Raw genomic sequence first — 17,579 nt, forward strand, 5'->3', positions numbered from 1 at the left:
ACACCAACTGCAAAGACTCAACCGCAAAAAAAGTCAGAGGATGAGGGCTGCTGCCCCAGGGGATGGGTCAACAGCAAGGAGACCTATAACCTTACTGTTTGCTTAACTCTGGGGTCTGGTGTCAAGTTTTCAATGTGTCTAGATTTGGGGGTGAAAGGGGGCTTAGAAATGCTGACTTGCTCTCATCCCTGCAGATTTAGTGAGGACTGCACTATCGGGCTGTCCAAGGCTGTCCAAGGCTGTCCAAATATGCAAGTCATCAAAATGACAAAAATACTCCCAGCTCTCACTCCCCAGCACAGGAGTCTAGGGAGTGGGGTCACATCAGATACAAGCTGCTTTGAAGATCAGAAAGCCTGCGGATAAAAGAGTTTTAAAGAGAGAGAGAAACAGTCCCAGCAGTGAGCCTTCCTGCCTCTCTGCAAACACACAAGGATGGCCAGCTGAGGGAAGAATGCGGAGAAAGAAAGAAAATAAGAGAAAGCCAAAGAGATTTCATCAGAGAAATCATTTCCAGTTACAATTTTATGACAGGTAATGAGGATGGAGAAGGAATTTCCTAACGTCTTTTTTTCTCCCTGGAGCAGAAAAAAAGTCATTACCCAGAAAACAGCAAAACTAAGAATTTCTTTTAATTTGAATATTGAGGGTTGTCCACATCTATAGATCTGTTAAAGCACTGTATTGTACTTGGGTGTGTTTTTTCCTTAACCTCCTGTTTCTGTAATACACTGGGGTTATTGTGTGATGTTTCTTTCTTAGAATGTAACTCACAAGAGGTCAGCTGGCCTTGTCTTGATTACTCTGTTCACGGAATACTTACTGAGGAGCCTGCAATGCGCCAGAGCCTGCTTGGCTCCAGGGATACAAGGAGGAAAGATAAAATCTCTTCCTGAAAGAAACTCCAGACCTAATAAGGGAGAGGGTTGGAGTAAACCAACAATCAGAATGTAGAACGATCAGGTTCTGGTGAAAGCAAGTCTAGGGGCCCAGTAGAGGGATGAGGTTAAGTCCACCTGGAGGGCTGCCTGGAGGAAAAGTCTCCTGAATAGGATGAGAATGAGCAGGAATTAGCCAAGGGAAGAAAGCAGGGGAAAGATCAGCTGAAGCACAGGGAGTAGCTTGCAGGGTTTCTGGAGACCTGCAAGAATAGAACAGTGGTTCCATTCCTTGGCTGTGCTTTAGAACCACCAAGGAGCTTTAAAAAGACAACTGTTCTCAAGTCCCACTCCAAACAATGAAGTCAGATTCTCAGGAGGCAAGGCCAAGGCATCAGCATTTTGTCAAATACTCTGCAGCTTGTTCCAACGTACAGAGAAGAATGTAGGTGAGCAGAGGTGAGAGGTAAGAGATGTGCACTGAGAAGGCAGGTGGGGACCAGATCAGCTGCCCTGCTGGGTTTACAGGGTGATTGACCAACTAAGAGGTTTCATCAGATGCAGCGCTTTCTGTGCTAAAATCGGGAGTTTTCCTGGCAAACCCTAAAAGCCACAAGAAACCACTGTAGGATTTTAAGCAGAGGTATGACATATGAGATCAGATCGTGTTTCTGAAAGATTACTGGCGGTGAGAAGGGGAAGCAGGAAGCCTGGTTAGAAGGCTGTTGATGTAACACAGGCTTAAAGCAACACATTAACTCTCCCACAGAGCCTGTGAGTTACCTGGAATCCTCATTTTATTGAAGAGGAGACCTGCCAGAGGTCACGCAGCTAGACAGTGGCAGAGCCTGGATTCTCTCCCCATTTCTCAACTCCAGGCCCAGACTTCTTCCCACACCAGGAACCACAGGTATAACCCGGTCCATAGGCTCTCCATGTGCTCATGACTGTCTTGTAAAGTAAGAGAGCACAGCATTTACTTATCCTCTCTCCCTATTTTAAAATAATCTCTCTCTCTTTTTTAAATCGGTTTGTCGAGTTTAGGACTGCATATATAGAGTTTTAGTATTGACAAATAGAGTGAATTTGAAATTAAATTTCTAAAACAAAAAAGAAAATTATTGGAGAGATGGGAATTCTTTGCAGTTTCTTTTAGCTGTGAGACACACACACACAGAATATTCTACCAATTCCATCATAGCATCACAGGGCACTTGGGCAGAAGGAGTCATAGAGGCCTCATGGTCTGATGCACTTGCTTTACTGATGAGGAAACTGGCATCCGATGGGCAAAGGGCCTTGCCCCAGATCAATACAGGTCAGAAGCAGAATATGTGTCCATGTCACCAAGCGTCAAGCCTGAAGGGTGGTGCTGTTCCTTCACATTGCTCTGAGAGTAAGCCACACTCCAACCACAAAGTCAGAGCAACAGAATTCCTAAACAAGATCTCTTGCCCCTGTCCAGTCGACCAGCACTGTCCAGTAGAACTTTCTGCAGTGATGGAAATGTTCTCTTTCTGCCCTATCCAACACGGTAGCCAGTAACCACATATGGCTGTTGAGCACCTGAAATGTGGCTAGTGCATCCGAGGCACTAACTTGTTCACTTTAGTTTATCTAAATTGAAATAAATAGCCACCCGTGGCTGCTGGTTACTGTGTTGGTTAGCACGGCTCTCGAGACAGTAAGTTCCCGGAGGTCAGCAGCCTCGTCTTGTTCGTTAGGTCTCTGGAACAGTATTTCCTCGTGAAAGGGACCCAATACGTGTTTACGGAATGGAATTAATTTAAATTTAGAAGTCCAGAATGCTGCAAGAAATATAGCTTTACTACTGTGTGTTTTGAACATAATCCTGTGTGCCCAAGATTCAGATGATAAACTAGGAGAAATTAGTGAAAAGTGAACTTTTGCTATAATGCTAATAAGAATATAACTCATTGAAGCAAAAAAGCTAATAAAAACAAATACATTTTAATAACGTGACTTTCCTATTCTCTTTGAACTCTCCTTTCATGTATTAAAGGGAACTCCATACTAGAATAAGCCCTGATGTTTTCAGTGACATTGTTGAGTCCTGCAATGACGTGGGCTCCATCCTGCCTGTTTTATCAGGCAGCTGATTCACAGTCATCTTTCCTGCTGCATCACCATAGATTGGAACCCTGATACTCTCTGGAAAAAACAAAACTTAAAAGTTTCTCAAACACTCATGTCAACCCTGAAACATCTGAGACATTTTCAAAGTTGAGTTATCATCTTTGGAAAGATGGTACAGGGTAGTGTTTGAATCCCATCCCCATTCTGCTGTTTCCTAACCCCGTGACCTCTCTTTCCCTATCTGAAAACTGGAGATATGCCTACCTTGCAGGTGTGTTCTAAGGATCACATGAACATGTTCGGGAAGGGCCAGCCTCCTGGTGAGAATAAAAGTTGATGCTGATTGGAAGCTTACTATGTGCCCAAAACTTGTCCAAGGGCTTTGCTTGTATTCACCCCTTGAATCCTCACAACCACTTCATGATTATCACTCCAAGCTCTGTCATGAGGCATAATGAGCAAACTTCCTCTGGAGACAGCCTGTGTTTTAACCATGTAGGATACCAAACTATTTCACAAGTAATGAGGACTCGATGAATACCATTATTGTTTTTTTTTTTTTGCAAAGTATCTTGAAAGTCAAAAGAGTCAAATGGCACTTAAGCTCCTGCCAGGTTACCTTTCATTTATAACAGCTGTTTGGGGAAGAAGCAGTGATTTTTTTAAAAAACAAAACAGCTGGGAACATAACCTATCCCAAGCTGATCTACAGCACCTCCTCTAGTCAGAACGATGCTATGGACAGAAGCCAAAGCCTGGGCAATGTTCACCCGGGCAATGGGAGTGGCAGTGGGGCGGGTCCTAAGCCACTGGTGTTCACTAGCTTGCTCATTGGCCATTAGGTGAAAGTCAGACAGCTCTACCCAGAGGGAGGTCTTACAAAGCTAACCCAGAACATCAGCCAGAACATCTTTCTGAGGTCAAGGCAGAGCAATTGCAGATTTAGACATGAGTCAGAAGTCCCTGGGTCATCACACCTCCACTGAGGTATGACTCAAGATGTACCCTTGCATTCTCACGGGGAGGCCACCTGCCTCACGGCAAGTGACCTCGTTCCCTTTTGGTACTTGCACTGGCCCCTGAAGTTAAGATCTTGGCTAATGAGTGTGTATATTCACGCGAGTGTGCACATGAGTGTGTCTGGGAGGCAATGGTGAATAACTAAACCCTTAACCAAGCTCATGGATTTTGACATATCTCCTCTGGTCTGATTAGCTGGTAAGTTAAAAACATAGCAGGGTAGGTTCTAATGAGACTGAAGCCACAGAGTCTGTTTATACAAGCTATTTTTAAAAGAGAGAAACTGTGTGATCATGGATGTTAGGAAAGAATACTGTAGGTAGGTAAGAAACGGCTGGTGGAAGAGGCTCAGCTTAAAGACAGCACCAGTACTGGGGAAAAATTCAAAGGGCATCTTCACTGATTAAAAATACAGTGTTTCATGGCTGCAGAGGCAGATTCTGGGCAAATTTTGCAACCAGAGGTCAGAATCTCAAAGAGAATTGTTATAATGCCCTGTGACAGCCAAGGGAAGAGGTTTCCTTGTGTCCTTCAGTGACAACTACTGTGGCCAAAATCTGGGTGGCAAGGCCACCGCCATTTGAAGTCCACACAAATCCTACAATTCCTTGTCTGTTGTTTTGCCTGTACTCACCAGGAAGCAGAGTTCACCCTGGTGGAAGAGGTGTGGCCCTCTCTAGGGCAGGCAGCTGTGTTCAAGACCTCTGGAGAATGCAGTCATTTGTTTACACAGCTAAACCAAACACCACCTTGGGAGAAGAAGCTGCAGTAGCAGCAGGCTTCCTTCTTCAACTGTGACCTCTCCAACTCTAATTCAAACACATTTAGTAATAGATAAATGAGCTATTAACTGGGAAACGATGTCCAGTGGAGGCAAAGAGAGAAAGAATCTCTCTTTTTGCTTGAACTTGATAATCAAAGGGGATTGGTACTCTGTGCTGACATAGTATTTTGACTAATACACCCAGGACATGAGAGGGATGGTTCTTCAGGGATAAGAAAAGCACTACACCTTTAGAGACATTGCCTATACAGTGCTGCCTCTTATATCTTTAACTTCCACACTCAGGCTGAGAACAAAGTGGCTGATGAACGCCAAGTGAGGCCTCAAGTGGTCCTGCTGGTGTTAATGTAGACACCTGGGGTTCCTTTTGAAAAATGCCAGTGGATGTGGGCAAACATCCCAGAATGAATTTCCTGGCATATCTATACCCTGACACTCAAGATTTGTTTCCTACCACATGGAAAAAAGCCACTGGATAAAATAGCTTTGGGCTATTTGAGTTGGTTGCAACGGTAAGGTAGAGGCCAAAGGCACTGCAATAAATTTTATCTAACACACTGGGCACTGTGAACAGATATCTGAAATGGTCAACCACAAAGAGTGAGGAAATGCACCACGACAGGAAACCAAAGGGATAGGAAATGCACAGCTGTTAAAAAAAAATGTCCGTTTCTAAAATAAATAAATACAATAATGAAACAAATAAAAAGGTCAAGTTGGGGCACGAAGACTCACACTAGGACAAAGCCACCAGGTGATGCTTCCTATGTAGTTAGATCCAAGGAAAGACAGAACAGCCTGGCTGACAACTGCAGGGGACTTCAGCTCTCAAAGCTTTCTTGCTTAATCATTCCGACAACTTTGGGAGATGAGTGTTACCATATTCAAAGTATTTAATAATCGACAGAGCCAGGCACCGACCACTGAAAGCACCTGCCAGTCACAAGCACGCAGTCCAGCTGCATTAGTGAACACTGCTCTAGCTGTAGCTTCACTTATTATCCTTATATTTCAGGCAGGGGAACAGCGATATTGCCCGAAGTCACAGAGCTGGTACACCATGGCAGGCCTGGGGTTTCAGAAAGATCTCACTGGAGGCCGTGTGGGAGCTGAACAGAAGCAGAGAGAGACCAGAGGCCCGAGACCAGCTAGGAAAGATGGTACAGGCTCCAGTAAACTGAGGCCACACATGGAGAGGGTGAGGAAGTGGGATTTCGGAGATAATCTGGAAGATATTTGACAGTCCTTGGAGGATGTGTGGCATTTTGAATTTGGATTTGTGCAACTTGTTTCTCTCCAATTAGACTGAATTCCAGTAGCTCCTTGAGATACCACTACTAAGGCCTTATTTAATGACAAGTTTATCTCTCCCAATAGAATGTGAGCTTCTAGGGGTCAGGGATTAATTGTATTTATTCAGAGGTAGTAGTTCAATTCATACGAATATGTGAATGACTGAATGAGCTCAGATCTCTTTGGTTTCCTATTCTAAACCTAGTTATTCCAAGTAGAAAAGACTGAATCACAATAGTGTCTGTTATCCTGAATATTACAAAATAATTGCTGTCTTTATCTAACCCATTATGAAATTTATCCAGACAATACTTACTGAACCCCCTACTAATATGCCCCTTATGGTAGAAGAAAGAATTTCCTCTTCAGAGCCAGACAGGTCTGGATTAGAATTCTGGATCCACCTCTAATCTGTTTTGATATATTAGGCAAGTCAGTTTTTAATTCTGTAAAATGATAACAATTACGTCTGCTGGGCAGGTAGCTAGGGGCATTGCATGAGATGACATGTAAGAGTGTCCAGCATGGTGGCTGGCTCGCAGCAGGCTCAAACACAAGCTCCTTCCTTCTACCTATGACTGGAGCCCTCCTCCCCAACCTGTGTTCTCCTTCCTCAACCCAGTTCTATGTTTCTGAGAGACTGATGAGACATAAAATAAGGTCATTGCCCGTGAGTCCAGTTCATGGCTCTTAAAATAATATTGCTCTCATGGTGTAGACTTTTGTACCCTTCTGACCTTTCCCCTGACTTCTCCCTAGTCTCCCAATATACATTTGGAGACAGTGAATCCACAGAAGAAAGCACTAGGACAGGTATTATGTGACTATCTATACATCTGACTCTAAAGTAAATTACACGATCAGTAGCTTTATCTTCCTAATCTTATTTTTATTTAGGCTAGCCTGAAAAATATGCTCCCTTAGCACTTTCTGGTTCGGTGGTGGCGGCATGTGGCAGGGAGCATGCCAGGTACAGAGGAAAAGTGGACCAAAAATTCCCCCTACTGATAATTCATCAACAAGATAATTACTGTGTCGATGATAAAGAGTTATGCACATATATTGAGTGCGTCGACAGCAGAGGTAAAAGCAGTTAATAAATATATGGTTTTTTCAAGATTTAGGGAAAGGTAGTTGTAACTGGTTTAAGTACAATTTTATGCCTCAATGAAAGGTATTTTCATATTAAAGTTTGGCTGAATTCAGCTTCCTGATGTGAAATTCAAGATCTGAAATTCAAATATACTATGAAATTAAAATACACTGTGAACTCTAAATAGTATTTCATCTATGTCAGGCCTAACCCTTCACTAAACAAAGAAATCAAAGGGGAGGGGTGTGGATATTTGTTTTAACTAAAGGGTAATCAGAGCAAAAATTTATTAATTTTACTAATTGTGCTTTTCTTAGAAGAAAAATATATGTGAATAAGATACATATATATTATGACTATAAGAGTATACATATACTAGTTTAAGGTATTTATCTACATGAAGACTCATTTGCCAAAGGTGATCAGAGGCCTGTAGAAATGAATCTCTCCTCGTGGAGGGATGTCACCATCACCCCTTTCCCTGGTTGACTACCCACCTTCTGACCAGGAAGTCTGACTTTCATTCTTGATTTTATTTCCCTGCTAAGGGCAGGGGGTCAGGGGAAAGACTAAACATGGTTATGGGATGAATAAGATTATAGAAGCCCCTTATTGAGGAGGTGCTCCAGGGAGAAAAAGAGTTCCGGAGCCACTGGGCCCTTGTCCACAGAAGGGCCAGAATGGCCCTAGAGCCATCCTCCTGGGCCTTCAGGAGTGGACTGACCATCTTGATTCTAAGCCAATTCACAAGAATAACAGGAAGAGTGGCCTCACATCCCTGGTTAATGCTTCAACAAAGTGAGTCTGAGAAGAAGCTACATTCCTCACGTGGTCTGTGGTTCAAGGGTGGACATCCTTGTGGTTCACAGCAGGAGCTGCCATGCCTCAAATGGCTCTACTGTGAGCCCAGCCCTCTCCCATCTCATCCTCACAGCCACTTGGAAAGGAGGACACTACCAGCCCCACCTAAGAGATGAGGAATCGGGGGCAGAGAGTTTACACGCAGGCGTAACTAGTCAATGGCACAAATGTACTGAGTGCCCTGCACACTTCACTCACTTCATCCTCAACAACAACTCTGTGAGGTCTGTTGTGTTATTATCTGGATTTTACAGATAAGAAAATTGAGCCTTTGCAGGTAAAGCGGCTTTCCCAGAGTGATGCAGCTCATAGGCAGAGATCCAGGCCCATTCATTCTCACTGGTGGGTGAGGAGTTTTCCCAAGCAGTGGCCTAATGTGGCCTACAATGACCCAGCAAGGGGCTCCGGGGGAATGGGACTCTCTCCAGGCCACTCAATGGAACGTCCAGTAACTAAGGCCTCACCCCAAGCAGAAAGAAAGAGGACTTAGTCCTTCTATTAGATGAAGAGAAAACCTATTGAATCACTCCCCTTTCCTATAATGACAAAAGGCTTAAAAGTTTGCTCTCAGCCCTTGGACCTTCTGTTGTTCGATATCACATCTGGGTGTTGCACTGACCTGGATTAACATACTTTATATTTTAGAATATTTTTGCTGAATTTTCCTGAATGATTTTTTTTTTCTTTTCTGGAATAGGCTGGGAAGTAGGCATCAAGACTGGCCCAGAAATTCTCAAAGCTCTTTAATGAAGGTCATATTACTGAAAAGGAGAGGTTCAGTCAAGCCTTAAACAGCCTGTGAAGAAACATGCTTGTTGCCCTGTCCTGGAGAGGCCTTTACAACCATCACAAAGAGGTTTTCATGCCCTGTCTGCTACTGAGTAGTCCTCAGGATGAAAGCTGGGGAGTTTCCAAGGCTTCTCCAGATTTCCCAAAACACAAGCAGAAAACTCCAGGAGCTGTTGCAATGATTGGATTCTTCCTTACTGTTCTTCACCCCTGTCTTCTCCTTTCAGTTCATTCACCCATCAATTTCCTCCTTCCCCCCATGCCCCTCCTGCCCTGCCTCAAGGCAGGAAGATCAGAAACCTTAGCATAATTACCTGCTGGGTTTCTGCCACCATCAAAACCCCTCTTAGGAACCCCTGGGGCAGGCCACTGACCTGTGGCCATCATGGCCTTTGCTTAGCAGCACTTCACTGTGCTAATGGGATTGCAACGTCCCGGGACGTGTTGGTGGCTAATGTGAGATGCAATTAGCAGTTTTGTAACTCCTAGAGGAGCAACAGGAGTGGCTCAGTAGCTGGGCCTGATTTCACTAATTCCACTCTCCTTCTCCCAAGTAGCACTTTTTGTTTTTATTTTACTAAAAAGTTAATATTCATTAAGTGCTTACTAAATGCCAGGCACTGTCTTAAGTGTTTTGCATGAATTAACTCAGTTAATTCTCATAATAAGCCTATTAGATAAATATTATTAATATCCCCATTTCACAGATGCAGAAACTGAGGCAAAACTAGCAGGGATTTGAACCCAGGTGGTCTGGCTCCAGAGACTGAATTCTTAACCATTTAAACATTTAATATATATTAAATATCTATTGGGTGCCTGGTGCTACATTAAGCATAAGCTACATGGAAAAAAATGATCCTTCAAGAAAACAAGCCCTTTATATCACCATGCAAATGTCAAGTCAAATCTAAGATACATAGTACCTCACAAAAACATGGTGAGACCCACTGAACTCTATTCTGCATGAATAAAGGCATAGAGCGCCTCCATCTACACCCCATCCAAAAATCCTGCCTATATAACCACATGGCTAGGGATGGAGACTTAGCTGGTAGAGACATCGTGAGAAGAAGATGATGTCAATCAAGTTATTGTACAAGGGGACTCCAGGGCCCCACCAAGCTAATAGTCTGAAAAAATACAGATTACCAGGCCTCTTCCCTGGGAATCCTGAGTCCGTCGATCTGGGTTTGTGTCCAGAAATCTGTTTTGTAAAAAGCACCCATGGTCATTCTTGTCTTCAGACAAGTTGGGAATCACTTTGTAATGACCTGAACTTTGGTCGTGCTGCTGCCACACCTGGCCCCTTCTGCAAGACCACCTAGGGAGCCTGTGCTGACATGTCCCTGGTTCTGGAGAGGGAGAACCACACACTCTGGGGAAGTTCTGGTGGCAGCAAGAGCAGCAGGGAGTCTCCAAGAGCACTGTGGTGACAGATGGAGCTGGGCTTTTTCTCAGTAGTTAGTCATTTTCAGGACCAAGGAGTCTGGGGAGAGGGGCTTACTCTTGGGGGCCACTGGCTGGATCCCTTCTCCTACTGCCCAGAACAGCTTCTAGCTGCTAATGGTTCTATATGACGTGAGTCCCATTGGCAGGTGTGATAAGTCCTCAGGCGGAGATATTCCCTGGGAGTTTGAGGTCAAGAATTCAAAAATAACCAGGATGGGCTCTCTGACTCTGGTAACTCCAACCTGCTGATCACCCAGAGATGGATGTTAACAGCTAACCTGAACTTAACTTGAGTATGGTCTAAGAGAGATGTGAAGGGTGGGCCAGGGAAGCATAGAGGAGTGAACGACTAAACCTACGTTGAAGCAGAAGTGACATTTGAAAACTAAGTCTCAAAAAGTGAATGAATAGAAGCTCAATAGATGGGGAAGGAAAAGTCCTTTCATACTTCTCTGCCTTGTATTTCTTCTGTTGGGGAAATACCCTCCCCCACTTCACAGTATTCCTGCTCAGTCCATGAGACTCAGATGAAGCTAACTCTGCTTTCTTTATCCCGTCGTGGTACACAATCCCCTGAGGGACTGGGGGTAGGCAGAGTGGCCAGGCCAGCTGGAGAACTCTCTAGGAGTATTGCGTATGCTATGGGAAAGCTACTCCCTCTTTCTGAGGAGTTTTTGGGGTAAAGACCATCACTGAGGGCCTTGAGCAGCTGACACAGTACCAAATAGAGGGGGCCTGGCTGAGATCAAATCTGGGCCAAGGCAAACAGAAAGAGACGGTGAAAGGACACAGTGTCCTCGGTCCCCTGAACTTTTAGGTTATGTCAACTAATAAATTCTCTTTTTTGTTTAAGCAAAACGCCTCTAATCAGTAGGCAGAGCAACAGTCATTTGCAAAGGATGAAAGCATGAGAAGCCAGGGTGTGCCTGAGGGTCGTGGAAGGGCCAGTGGAGCAGAGCTGAAGATGTGTGAGTGAGCAGATGTGGGGAAGGTGGGCTGGAGTTGGTTTGGAAGGGACTCGTGTTCCCTGAGGATGAGTCACTAAGATTGTAAGCGTGAGAGTGATGCCAGCAGATGTGTGTTTGGAATGTAACTCTGGTGCCAGCGTGAAGACGTGCCTGAACCAACAGAGACTGGACCCTGGAATCCAGGGAGCGAACCTTTAGAACAGACTGGTGGAGAGATGACAAGCCCTCTGGGGCTCAGAAAGCCTGGGAAGCAAGAGGAGTTGAGAAATATTTAGAGATGAGGAGACAAAGCTCGGTAACTGGACATGACAGAGACAATGGAGGCATCAGGACAGCAGGCTCTGGGTTCAGGCACTCTGGATCTGCATCCTGTATGCTCCACTGTGGGATGGCTGTTGGATGGGATCTTATTTAACCTCTTTAAGCCTCAGCTTCTGCATCTGTAAAGTGGGAATGATGATAGTGTACACTTGATGGAGCGTTGAATGGACTGAGGTATGTAAAAGCACCTAGCACAGTTCTTGGCACAAAGTTACACAATAATTGAGAGCTGTTGTGTTGAAGGTGATTGAAGGGGTGACCCGAAAACCTCTAGCTTGAGAATTTGGAAAAATGCAGAGGACTGTGATCAGGATAGGAAATCCTGAAGGAGGATAGGTTTTATGGGAGGGAGAACACAAATTTGTTTTTGGACATGTTGAGCCCGATGTGCCTGTAGCACATGGTGGGAGTGTTTAGCCAGCAGGGGCACCTCGGAACTTGAGGTTCGGGGGACACTCCCAATGGCCAGCCACTGAAGCAGTGGCAGACAGGAGAGGGCTGAGGACAGACACGGCACTGTATGGGCTGCAAGGCAGGAGGAGCAGCCAAGGAGGAGTCAGGGAGCTGCTAGGAGGCGGGAGATGTGAAGAGGGAACTGTTTTAATTGTGCATAAGCTGTTAGAGAACAGGATCCATCTCTGCTTGGGGGCTGTAGGAATTCTTGTTTCTTCAGGGAGGAAAATGAGATTTGAAACCTGACACCGCTTGCCTTGCCAAGGGATCTCTGGCTCCATCTAAGGGCTGTCCTGGAGGGGCCCAGCGTAGCCCTCAGGTGACTTGCTGCCCTTACCTCCAGGTATTGATTAGCCAGGCGTAGGGTGCCATCAGTGATGTTAAATAGATCCCTCCAGTCCAAGTTGTCCATGCTGTCAGCCCGGCCCTCTCGAGGACCCTTATAGAGGAAGTTCAGTATGGCTTCGGCAGTAATACCTTCTTCACCAAGCTGCCTATTCCAAAAGGCTTTCACTGTTGGGTTCTCCAGGGTGTCCTTGGGAAGAAGCAATACAGTCACGGCATTTAGAATTCCACAGGATCGTTGGTCTTGTTTTTAGGCCATTTCCAATTTTTAACAAATAGGATAGACTTTAAGGCTCTCTAAAAATCTAGTGGGTTTTCTTCCACCATAAGGCATATCAATCTATATCCCATTCCCCGCCCCAGTACAGGGGTCTCTATAATAGAAGGGAGACTTGTATGTGGGGAAAGGGGAGGGGCAGGGAAACGGTATATAGGAACCTCTCTTTTTCTTAAGGATTTTCTCTGGTTCCCTTTTAATTATCCCAGCTCTGCAGAACCCTTATCTCCTGGTTTCGTGAAACTGAAAATGAGACCAGAGAGACACACTCAACCACCTTTTGCAGGTACAGAGCTGGCTTCTTGGGGAGATGTCCCTTTGAATCGGAGGCCCTCAGGTGAATTCATAACAGAAAGAAACCTCAGGAGGTCACTGGTCTTATGGCAGTTTTAACATTTCCCCAGAGTTTCAGAAACCTATGTCCCACCCAGAGTCAGTGATTCCACTTGATGACAGCTTCCATAACTGGTGCCTGTTATATTTTGATCTAACTCCAGGGGTGATTAACCCTCTACTGGGAAAAGGAAACCAGTGGAGCTGCCCTGACCTTTTTCCTCCCCTTCCCCTCCCAACCTCTAATGCCATCCGTACCCTGATCATGGTCATCTGTGTACTCTTGTCAAAGAAGTACCAGATCTGGGGCCCTACTTCTTCCCAGGCTTTGACCAACTTCCTTACACGCGCCAGCTCTTCAAACGTTGAGTTGGCCTAAAACCAGACAGAGACAGCGAAAGAATGGAGAGAGAAAAAGTGAGAATCTGGTTGTACCTTTCCTGTCACAAACCCTCAATGTTCAAGAAAGACTTTTCAAGGAAGTGTCTTTATTTTCTCTTCGATTGATCTTTCCCAGAACAATCAGCTCTTTCCCAGCCTCCCAGACTGACAGAATTTTGTTTCTTAGTATCTCAGAGGTACTCATATATTGATGATGTTATTGTCTCAGAACCTCATTAAAGCTGGATTTGGACTCCCTGTGAGCAAATGCTCTTCCTCCCTCCCTCCCTCCCTCCCTATCTTTGTCTGTTCTGGGTAGCCAGGCTTCAGAGAACTGTGAACCCTCCCCTTAGGGAGAGAATTCAGGCAATGAGGAAGAAAATCTCATTGTAGGCTGCACAGAGAGGGCAGGGCCAGGCAGGAGCACTGGTGCAAAGCCTTCCAGTGATGACTGTGGAGGAGGATTCCACTTAGCAAAAAACAAACATGAGGCTCACCACCAGGAAGGCACAGTAAGAAATATAGACACTTACACACACACAGTCTCACTCACACTTACACGCACATACATGCACACACACTTTCATTCTCCCAGGCAGCCAGAGGCAGAAAGTGGAAGGGACAAGACCAGCTGGGACCTTACGTTCTTCAGTAACCTGCGTGTTGCGGGGGAATCTGGAGTAAAGAGGATTTTTCCCATGAGCAAAGGCTTTGCTGCCCTCCAGGCTATTTTGGTTAGAGGGTTTGACTCCAAGCTCTGGATCAATGCATTACAAAAGGTCGCTGTCAAGAAAGAAGGGACAGATTTTATAGAAACTCCCCGTCGCTCAGAGCTAAACACAGTCATTAGTGTGTTCAAATCACATGTCTCATTCAACTGTATGCTGGATGATTTGACAAATAACCTAAATTAATAGGCTGTACCCCACCAATAACAAGCTCATCATTAGTAAGTAACAAAATGCCACAGTGCATCTCAATAGAGGCCTCATCAGAGAAACAAAGGATGGGGCTTGCCCTGTGCTTTTTTTTTTTCTTCTTTAGAAGAAGGTTGAGAAGCCTGCTTGTGATTATTGCAAGGAACAGAGGCCATTCTCAGATGAAAGGGACGGAGAGGCCAAACAAGGCCTCCCCTTGAAATCTCAGTTTTAGTCTCAATAGTTTCCTTTCAATTAGCCGCTTAACTTCTTTGCCGTGTGTGGCTATTTTAGGGCCCAATTGCTTTCGGTGCGTGCCTTGCTGCCTCTTTTCAATTTTTAACTACAGAGTTACCCGGTTGCATTTCATCCACACTCCACCCTCCTTTACCCCACAGGAGCCAAAAGCAATAATGAAAGGTGGGAAAGATAACTTGCCAGCAACCTGCCATTTGGAACATAATTCAGTACTCCACACACGGATTTTCACTGCATTGTGTTTGTAAAAACATCCCACAGCCATGTTTACTTGCCTGAGCCCTTCTGACCCCAGCTGGGCTTCAACTGTGGGTTGCCTCCTCATTTATCTTTCTCTTCTTCTAGAACTTAACCCTAGTTCAATCGGACCAGCGGGAAATGTCTCCTCTGTTCCCTTTCCAAGTGGGTCTCAGTTCTTTCCATGGCTCACGTCCGGAATTCTTTATGAGCACTGCCCCCTTCCTACTGGGGGAAATGGACTCTCTGGAAGAAGTCCCTTTGCCCAAGGCCCCTCAACAAGACCCGGGGAAAGTCAACCCCAGAATTAATTTCACCTGGAAGTGTTAACCCATCAGTTTCACCAACATCAGAAGCCAATTTATATGCAGGGCTTAGAAACTTACTTGTTTTTTGGTCATAAGAATAGATAGGATCTTTCCTTGCGGAGTCAATCCCCAGGAAGGCCTTATAGTTATTGTCTTCATACCAGTTGAAGGAGAACACCCGAGAGCCTCCTCCCTCAGGGTAGCCACACAAGAGGTCAGAGAGGATGCCCAGCAGCTGCGAGAAGGTCTCTGGACCGCCAGTCTGCACGAGTGGCCTGGTCACCCACAGCAAGTCTTGAACACTTGGCCGGTGAATAAACTATGGCAAGGCAAAGGCTTCAGGTTATTCTAAGGCAGAGCTGCAATCCACTGTGAGGCCAAAGCTCCAAAGTTTGGGGAGACCTCTGCATATGTGTTTGATTTCCACGTTTAAAAGAAAACATATATATTCTCAGAAATCCTTAATCCAGCTGTGAAATAAAATCTACTGCCATCTACTCAGGGTCTAGGAGGAAACTAGGATGAGCCTTAAGGAAAATAAAAGTTAACCTCTAAAGTATTTCAGTATTATTTCTCTTTTCCAGTCCGTTTAGTTTGAATTCTTTGGGAATGTGTCCTTGGGGAAATGTAGAGAATATTTCTCTGTAAGTCAGTTCCTAGGTTCTGTTATCCCACCAAGATGGAGCTACTAGAGAAAACTGGGAAATAAAATAGAGGAGCTCTGTCCTAGAAAGGTAAAGTCAGGGCAAATTTCTTTGGCCAAATAGTTTAAAATTTAGCTTCTTACATTTGGAAAATTATCTTATTAGCTTAGCTTTACCAAATATGAACTCTTTCATTTCCCTGAAATGTGTGGTTTGTGGTTTCTTTTAGTGTATGTGTGCATATGTTTTAAGATCTGAGCAAATATAGAACAGATGAAGTCTCCATTTTTGGGAAAAAATCTTTTAAAATTCTGTACCAAACTAAGAAGAGGCTGGTAGTCCTCTCTCCATACGGGTACCAGTGGCACTCACAGGCCTCATTTTCTGAAGGTAGATCTATAATGCTGAGAACTAAGTTGAGGGCTGTCAGAGTTGCCAGGGTCTCAATTCCCATAATACCATTTGACTTTAAAGGAAAATACAAAACAAAAATCATGCTGCTTTCATTCCCAAAACACACTTGGTTACTTACTTAAGGCACCTGGGGATTTAAAAAACCATTAGAATCCAATGAGTTCTGCTGCAATAAGTGATGTCTACCTGGCATCTCTCCGCCCACATGCCAACACTTGCCGTCTGAAACTGCTGAGCACTGTGTAGAATCCACATATTGAGTCATGCCTATAACCACAGTCTAGGCTTCAATAATAAAGACGGAATCTCAAATTGCTTCAACGACAGTAAGTCTTATGACAGTCTTATAAGGGGTTACCATTATTAGGTTGCTCATTTAATCAAAGGGCTCAGAGATGAAGGGGCTGTTCCAGGGTCAAATGGTCTAGTATCAATTAATATAAACTGGACCATCTGCTTCAACCCAGTTCACAAATGCTAGACTTGCTATCTAGCCTGGCAAGAAAACTTTTGGAACTCTCACATGGAATAAAGAATGTTGATATGCTCTAGGGATTTAAAAAAAAATTCTCTATCAACTTCAACCCTATTATACTGATATGAATTTTTAAAATGCTTTTGGAAAAAAGTATGTTAAACAGAGACTCCCCCTGTAGCAGGTGGCTATCAGTACAATGGACCCTTCTCTAACTCCCTGCACGGCACTCTGCCCAGACTGATCTTGGTTTTACAAGGACATAATCATGCAATTTTCCAGGTTGGCAAAGCCCAAGTCAGCTGAGAATAATGGAGGGGAAAAAAAGTTTGGGAAAATTATGTTTCCCCTTTTGCCTCTCTTTCATGATACTCACTGCACTTTGAAGGTAATTGTTTATTTCACATCTCTCTTTCCTGTTGGACTACACATTTCACAAGGCAGTGACCATATGCGTCAATTTACCATTATAGCCCCAGCACCTCTCATCTGCTGAGTGGAGAATCATTTTATACATGGGCAAAGGCTTGTGCATGCGATTAAAATGTGCACATCTTTTACAAAACAACACAAAAAGTCACTCTGTGATGAAATGAGTCAATATATGTAAGACACTTAGTGCCTATAAGTGCTCTGTAAATGTATGCTATTATTATTAATGACACAGATTTATGTGGATTTTAAGAGCATAATAGAATATTGGATCACATCAGAAAGAGTGGAAAGACTTAGATTTGATTGTCAGTCCACTGATCATCTTCTATACAAGACAAAGTGTTATTTCTTTCTAGGTGTGAAATCAAATGGTTCTTTTCTTTCTGCCTCTGACCCAGGAGCACAGATAATTAAGGATATGAACAGATGTTTTGAAATTGCTAGATGGAAAGATCAAATGTATTTCTCCTTGAACAGATCTGAGGAACAATTAAATTATTTGACATAAGTGTGATAAAATGGTGGAAAGATATAATGAAATTATAT

General features: G+C 44.2%; 1 protein-coding gene across 1 annotated transcript in view; it reads right to left on the bottom strand.

Annotated features, from left to right (window-relative positions):
• The window catches only part of ABCA4 (ATP binding cassette subfamily A member 4), a 127,987-nt gene that overhangs the window by 73,818 nt on the left and 36,590 nt on the right, over nucleotides 1-17,579 (bottom strand). The window contains exons 8-11 of the mRNA XM_057717913.1: nucleotides 15,144-15,384; nucleotides 13,989-14,128; nucleotides 13,223-13,339; nucleotides 12,347-12,544 (exon numbers count right to left, since the gene is read on the bottom strand). Coding sequence (XP_057573896.1) covers nucleotides 12,347-12,544; nucleotides 13,223-13,339; nucleotides 13,989-14,128; nucleotides 15,144-15,384 — 696 coding nt within the window. The remainder of the gene's footprint in view (nucleotides 1-12,346; nucleotides 12,545-13,222; nucleotides 13,340-13,988; nucleotides 14,129-15,143; nucleotides 15,385-17,579) is intronic.

This window comes from Hippopotamus amphibius, chromosome 1 (genome assembly GCF_030028045.1).
Source record: "Hippopotamus amphibius kiboko isolate mHipAmp2 chromosome 1, mHipAmp2.hap2, whole genome shotgun sequence".
Classification (NCBI taxonomy): Eukaryota; Metazoa; Chordata; class Mammalia; order Artiodactyla; family Hippopotamidae; genus Hippopotamus; species Hippopotamus amphibius.